The sequence below is a fragment of the Tauraco erythrolophus genome, chromosome 7 (assembly GCF_009769465.1).
Source record: "Tauraco erythrolophus isolate bTauEry1 chromosome 7, bTauEry1.pri, whole genome shotgun sequence".
Classification (NCBI taxonomy): Eukaryota; Metazoa; Chordata; class Aves; order Musophagiformes; family Musophagidae; genus Tauraco; species Tauraco erythrolophus.
Window position 1 is genome coordinate 10997247 of NC_141471.1, and position 7657 is coordinate 11004903.

At 42.3% G+C, this 7657-nt stretch overlaps 1 protein-coding gene across 2 annotated transcripts in view; it reads right to left on the bottom strand.

Moving 5' to 3' along the window:
- ESYT2 (extended synaptotagmin 2) overlaps nucleotides 1–7409 on the bottom strand; it is an 87392-nt gene extending 79983 nt beyond the window's left edge. For both annotated transcript variants that reach the window (XM_086614634.1, XM_086614633.1), the window contains exon 1: nucleotides 7047–7409. In XM_086614634.1, coding sequence (XP_086470760.1) covers nucleotides 7047–7409 — 363 coding nt within the window. The remainder of the gene's footprint in view (nucleotides 1–7046) is intronic.
- Between the last annotated feature and the right edge of the window lie 248 nt (nucleotides 7410–7657).

Here is a 7657-nt window from a genome sequence, read left to right on the forward strand (position 1 = left end):
CACAATACTGCTTCCCCACTGTTCTTACTCACATTCAATTCTATGCTGAATGCTCCATCTCTGTATATCCTTTATTTTCATTAAGAGTTCACAAACACCAGCCAAAGATAAGGATTTAATTTTCTTCTTTGAAGTGGTGCAGTATTTCCCCTGAATATACAAAAGCAGCTCTACATATACTACATTTGAAATTCTGCTGGTCTGTCAAGCTTGGTACATAAAACTTAGAAGCTGGGCCCTGCTAGGCCACAGAAAAGCACCAAAGCTGCTGGCTGGGTGTCCGTTCTAAACTTCCTTAGGAAAGGGTAGTATCGGATTTAATTTATCTGACAATAAGGAAAAACAAAGAGAAAGATGAGAATTCACAGGTCAAAAAAACTCTGTATGTAAACTGCCAGTGTCTCATACAGAATCCCTTCTTTCTAATCCTTCCAGAAGAATCATACGTTTTTATCAATTCCCTTGTATCTACATGTTGAAACACACCAAATCAATGCCATAGGTTAATTTACAATCATTAACTGCTGCTTTCAGAATGTGATACACTACTATAAGGCTCTGACAAACTGGTTTCAGGCACTGCGGAGGATATTTAAAAATCAGCATTCTTTTAAAACGTTAAGTTTTAAAGTAAGTTTTAAAAACGGTTTCCACAAGCCAGATTCAGTACAGGCATATGATCAGCATAAAATTGTTGCAAAGCTCAAAAGAAGTTATGGTAAAGGTAATTTCAGCAATTAGAGAACCTTTTCAGTGCTGTAATTAGTGATGATTTGATAAATGAGAGATAAACTGCAATATAAATGAAATTATTTAAGAAAAAGATTTTTATCTTACCAGAAACAAAATGCTGCCTCTTCTTTCATTTTAAAAAACAAGAAGAGGACACCAAAGAACTGTTTTGAACACTTAAAATTTCTACAACAGGCTTTCATTACTAAAAACTGAAATGAAAGTGTTTTAACAATAACCCTGATTCATCTTCCTATTTCCCAGGAGGCTCTCATGCAAAAAATAATCATTACAAAAAAATTAAATAATCTTAGAATGCATATGCAACCACACTCTGTGATATGCCAATAATCCCAAAAAGCAGTAGTAATTTAAAATGAGAAGAAACTTGTAGAAGAGGCAGAAAAGGACGACTGCTACTCTAGACTTTTTTTTCTTCCACAAAACCTCAGTTTCTACTGACAAGATCTTTGTGACTCCCATATTTTCAAATACAGCTAAAGCTGGGCCAGCCCTTATATGTAAAACTATTTAGGCATGGGAACAACAGTAGCAGACTAAAATGCAAATAATTAAAAAAAGAAACAAAACCAAAAAACAAACCTAAGACGATTTGTACACATCTTCCTTAGTTATTCAGAGAAACAGGACATTTAAAGAACACATTGGCAGTAGTCCCAAAAGTCAGTAATAACTGTTGTGTAGTATAAATTTGTTACATGAAAAAAGAATGTCTTATACATACATATTTAGAAGGCCTGTGACACCTAAAAACAGTTCAGGCAGCACAGAATTACTTTCAGGTTAGTATTTTTCTGTAATAGTTTGATATCATGTTCATAAACATCAGTTCATCACTTGGTCTTCTGCCATAGATACTCTGAAAAAGGATCTTTACATATGAATCACAGTGATGCTTACAATGTCACTATGTGAGGGAACACGTTATGTGACAGACATCATCTCAGTAGAAACAGGAGGATATGATCAATCATCCAACACAAATGCCTTTTTTTTTCCTCTGGTTCTCCATTCCTAAAACCATCATTTATATGTCTTTTAACTATAGGATACTCTTAGAAAGTTACTCAGGTTACCTTCTTAACTACAAGAAGTAATACTGAACCAAATCAAACTTTCTCTTTAAAAAACAAACAAACAAAAACCCCAAAAACCCTAATCACAAAAAAAATAAATCACACAACCCACAACACATACATGTATATATGCACTACAAGGCACCTAGAACAGAAGGCAGTTTCGAAAGAAAATTATCAGGCAGAAGAAAGACAAGGACTTCAGTGTTTAAATACTCACAAGATGTTATTCTGTTCTTACTCACACCTCTTCACACTTTCCAGATGCAGGCTGGCAGCCCAGAGTATATGGCCATCTGCAGTACTAACCATTTAAACTGATTAGATCCAGCTTAGCATTAAGTAGCCATATATGGAAGTCATTTTTCTCATAAATCACTCCTCAGTAAATTCAATCTAACATGCTCAACTAACATTCGGAGAGAGGATCAGAAGAATGAGTCACAATGCCTCACACTCTTCCTCTTCATATTTTAGTATGTTGTATAAAAACCCACCTACAATCCCTACCGTGACAGTAATAACAGCATTAACCAAAGGTATAATTAGAAGTTAAAAGGAAGATCTTTTCATTCTATGGCAACTAAAAACGCACATTGTACTGCAGAAGTCCACTTGTGTATCAGGTTTACTCAGTATACATACTTAACACCCATCAGCAGGGATTCCTTGGACATTCCTGTCCCGAACTATCAAGCTAAGATCCAGTTAGTAAGCTTGATTCTACATAAGAAATCTTCATGTGAAATACGTGTAAGAGCGTAACCACGTCAGCCTTCTCTGCAGATATCACTCAGTGCAGTGTATGACCCTGCCGTCAGAGCTATCTAACCATTTTTCTTCCACAAACACCGAGTCTGCCTTCCCAGTACCAGCAAAACCCAAAGTCTTTGTTGCTCTAACCATGTAATTGGAGTATTTGACAAGAAGCTCATGGAAGTGCTTAGGGGGGAAAAACAATACGTATGCATATTTTATTCTAACACACGAGACTAAATAAAAGTAATTTCATAGTTATAAATCAAAATTTCCTTTTCAGATGTGTTCTGAAGTCTGCTTTTACTAAGAATGGTTCCTCGTCCCTTAAACACTAGCAGTTTGTTCAACATTCAACTAAGAAATACACAACTACCATTGAAGTCATGCTTTACTGAACGTCATCATTACAAAAACACTCAACTAAACACGGGTTGATAACTACTTTATTGATCATTGTAGCCATACATGAGCATCTATTAAAAAGGGGACATGCTGACATTATCTCCCCTATAGGTGTAGCGGTCATACGGCAGTTCCATGGTAACTCACAATGGATGCAGTCTGCAAGAACTTCATGCAGCTTACCAAGAGAAAGAAGATCTATCAGATTTCTTCACAAAAGGACTGCAAATCAGTCTAGTTAAAAAGGTGACTAGACACCTATTTAGGTTTAGGCAAATTTTTCCTTTTACCTTAAGTAGATGAGAAAATAAAACCCTAAATATCACTCTAAACTAGAGCAGAAACCCAAGCAAGTCTGTAGGATTCAAAATGCTACAGTAGACTTTTAACTAATGTTTTAATACAGCATTACTTTTACTACAATGATGTACAGTATTTCAGTTTCTGTATAATGCATACTTAGGGGTACAAAGAAAAATGTCTATATCTGTTTTCAGAATCAATTATTTAAAAACACGAAGATTTACTCCTATTTTGGTCTCCTGCTGATTGCTGACAGACTGCACACAGATACAGCTCCTGGTACCAAGCCAAATTTACAATTAATCTGGAGGAAAAAAAAAAAAAAATCAGCATGGCTTTTTATCTTTATGCTGAAGAAAACAGGAATCAAAGTCTCACGCAAAAAGAACACAGTAAATTTGTTATACCACATAGATTATGAAATTCCATTACTGTTTTAAAAATATAAGGCAACATGATACCTGGCCTTTAAAAACTGAGTCCTGGTTTCCTACCTTCTATCCTCTAAGTAGTGATACTTAAATTGCCACTTTCATTATATATGTTTGCATCTTAATGACATCCATTCCAGTATAAAATACATCTCTGTATAAAAACGTTACTAAGAAAAGGGAAATGTTGACTTTATTTGAAGACCATTTTGATCTCCAGTCCTTTCTCATTGTAAATTCTGCTGCCTGGTTTTAAATGGCTTGGAAATGCATCCACCTCAGATTCCTCCCACTCTATACAACCAGTGACGTTTTCCAAACACACAGCAAAGCTGTAACTGCATGTTAGCAATTCTATGAGTACAGATCTTATTCTTTTAAGACAGTAAAACGAAGTATTTTTCAGCACATACATCTTTTAAATAATTCAGTGCTGACATTTTAAATAACGTAACTTGTATTCATGCTGAATTAATTCCTTTTACATGCACAGTACAGAATATTCCTATGGTATAACCACCTGCATATGGAAGAAGTAAATCTAATTTAGGCAACTAATAATTAACATTACGAACTCTAGTGTGATAGCACAACCATATCACTTTCAAATCATAACTGAGCATATTGCCAGCAGAAAAATCTTAATTCATTCCTGCAATAACCACTTTCATAAAAATAAATAACTCAATGAGCATTACTGAATACTTAACACGAATTTCTAAAGCAGCAATCAATCCCAAGGCAGGGTGGGGAGGTGGCAGGGGAGGGAAATCAAACGTTACATACACTGCTGCTCAGCTAAAGTTCTTTACGAATCAGGAGTCCAGAAAGATACCACATGTCAAACAAATGTTCGGGATGTTACATAATTTTAGTTGAAAAATGGTTTATTACATTTCAGATTCAGTCTCAGAAGAATAAAAAAAAATAATCCTATATTTAAAACACAGCACTGTACTACTCAAGCAATTTAAAGTTTATTTCCCTGACCAGAAATCAAGGGAATACACTCCAGTCTGGAGTTCACATTGAGATGAATAAACTCAATACTTACTAAAGAGATGTTAGGCTGCATATACCATCCAGTAGCTCTTATTTGAAGTATGACTGAAATTCATCAATCTCCAAGACAACACACATAAAGCAGAAGGAAGGAGAATAGCAGTTTTCCAAGACACGTTACAGTGGCAGCAAAAAGACTCATATAAAACTTAATGACTATGACAGCAGACATGGAAGAGCACTTTTGACTTAAGCGGGTCTTCAGTTCTGAAGAAGAACTGAGAAGTGTTCTGTTTTCCAGATTGCATTTCATCTGGAAGCTGCATTTATTCGGAAGCACGATAATTCCAGAATATAGCATATATGTCAGCAGAAAGAAAAGAACCAAGACCTTTAAAACTTAAGAACGTGATTAAAGAGGAAAAAAAAAAACAACAACCCAACAGTAGTTTCCAATACATCTGCATCTGTCAACTGATGTATCAGAAGGCCATGCTCTTGGGGAAGCTCTGCATATTGATCAGTTGCTTTCTCATAATACTACAGGATATGCAGGTGTTTGCCACCAGCACTCATTCCTCTCTATGATTTTTTTGCCTCTGACTTCAGTCAAGAGGCCCCTTATAAATTTGTAGTTATTTGGGCAACTCCACACAGGAATTAGTTGCCATTTTATCTAAGGTAACAAATTGTGACTTCAAATAAAATTTACACACAGCACTAAGCTCGAACATCTACTGCTTGGTTACCAGCAGATAGTTACTATGTACAACTCTCCACAACAAATCTAGCTTCAATGAATTCATTTTAAATGCATCAAATCAGAACACTTCCATAATATGGCTGCAGGATTACAGGGAAAAAAAAAAGACCTAAAACACCACAGAGCTAATATAAGAGCTACTAACCACATTATTTATGACTCAAATCTCAGCTTCAAGCAGTAAAACCACCTCATCTCTTAAACACCGTCTCCATTTTTACCATGATCTTCCACTAGAACTTGGGTAAAAGATATGAAGAAACAGGAGTAAAAAAGACTCTCATCTCACACCTACACACTATATTCTCTCCAGATGTCTGGACCTCCTACAGCTTCCTTAGCAGAGCTGGGACAGGTCACATCAGGTATAGCAATTTGATGACATGGAAAAAGCTACTCGGATACTCAGCATCACAACGCTCCTTGATGCACAGTCACTGCAAAGAGTACCCAGCAGAAGTGTGGATGGTTATGACTGAGGAGCAGAGAGTAGCCAACAAAGAAATCGCAGGGAAGGATTTAGCAGGAAGCATCAAGACTTCAGGTGTGGGACTAAGAGAGCAGCAAGCTCTGCGCAGCAGATCGCCAGGGCAGACCAGCACACGGGGAGGCCTGGATGAGCACTGACACTGCTGGGTGGCTGTCAGTCAGATTCAAAAAACTGTTAATCCTCTGAAGTAAAAATTAATAAGTGTTCAATTTTGAAGCTGAGTTTCAGCTAAAAAAAATATAAACCAACAGCACTTCTAGACTTAATAGAAAGCCTGAAACTTTCAAAAGAAGCCTGCGCTTTCAAAGGAAGCCTTTTAAAACCTTTGCGATGCTCAAACAAGGCCACCAAAGCCACTCCACCTCAGTCCTCACGGCACAACCGCGGAACGAGCCAGACACACCACCTAATTTTTCTGTCCCTCCCTACTAAGTCATGCTTTACTGAAAACCATAAAGCCGTTAAAATACCAATTTTGTCTACCTCTAAGCTCAACTTTTTCAGAAAAGGTTCCTGCCCGAGTCGCAAGATACGTGCGCTCGCGGGACCTCGCCACATCCAAGACGTGAACATCACTGGCGTCTGAGGCGGAAAAAAAAAAAATCAGACCCTGAGGTAAAGTTTATTTCTGCGAGGGAAACCCCGGCCATGACAGGTCCGGCGCCGCGGGGCTGTCACCGCGCGGCGGGCGCGGGCGGTAACGGACCCGGTGGCCGCTGCGGGGCGGGCGGGCCGCGGGTCAGGCCACCCCGGCGCGGGGAGCGTCCCTCTGCCTGCCCACGCACTGCAACGCCGCTCCCGCCGCTGGACGCCAAGTTTCGAAACGGCTGGCAAGCCAGGGCGAGTAGCCCAGGGGCGCGGGAGATGCCGCCTGCTCAACCCCTCCCTCCCGCCAGGCCGGCTCCGGGGCTTCGGCCTCCGGCCTGCAGCGAGCCTCTTCCCCCGCAGCGCGGGCAGGAGCGGGCCGCCGCGGGGTGGGCGTCGCGCAGCGCCCGGGGAGGTGACGCGCCCCGGCCCGCCGGGCGCGGGTGCTCCTTCGGAAGAGCCGAAGGGTGTTGGCCACTCACCCACGCAGGCAGATCTGCGGAGGAGACGCTGAGCCGCACCGCCTCCTCCTCATCTTCCAGGAAGGCGAGCGCCCGGCCCAGGCGGGAGGTCTTGCCGCCGCGGTGCCTGCGGATCCAGAAGAGCCCGCACAGGGCGATGAGGACCCAGCTGAAGCTCAGCCCCAGGTAGCCCAGCACATACACGGGGAAGATCAGTACGAAGCTCCTCGCAAACTGCGACACCAAACCCGTCACGTCCACGCTCAGCAGCGGTGCCGGCGGCTCGGGCGCCGAGTCCCCAGCCGCCGCCTTCTCGGCGGCGGCGGCGACGGAATCTGGGCCGGACCCCGCGCCGGGGGACTGCTTAGCCTCGGCCCCGCTCATGCTGTCGCAGCGGCGGTTCCTACTGCTGCCGCTCCTCCTCCTCCTCGGGCGCTGGCTGCGAGCGGGCAGGGGGGCAGGGCGGCGGCAGCGCCTCGCATCCTGCGCCCGGCCCCGCTCGCCGCGCACCGACACCGCCCGCCGCCCGCTTCCGGGTTCGGGGCGGCCCGGCTCCAAGCGCCGCGGGGCCGGGCGGTGCCGCCGCGAGGGGGCGCCCCGCCCGTGCTCCGCCGCCGCCCCCGGCCCGGGCG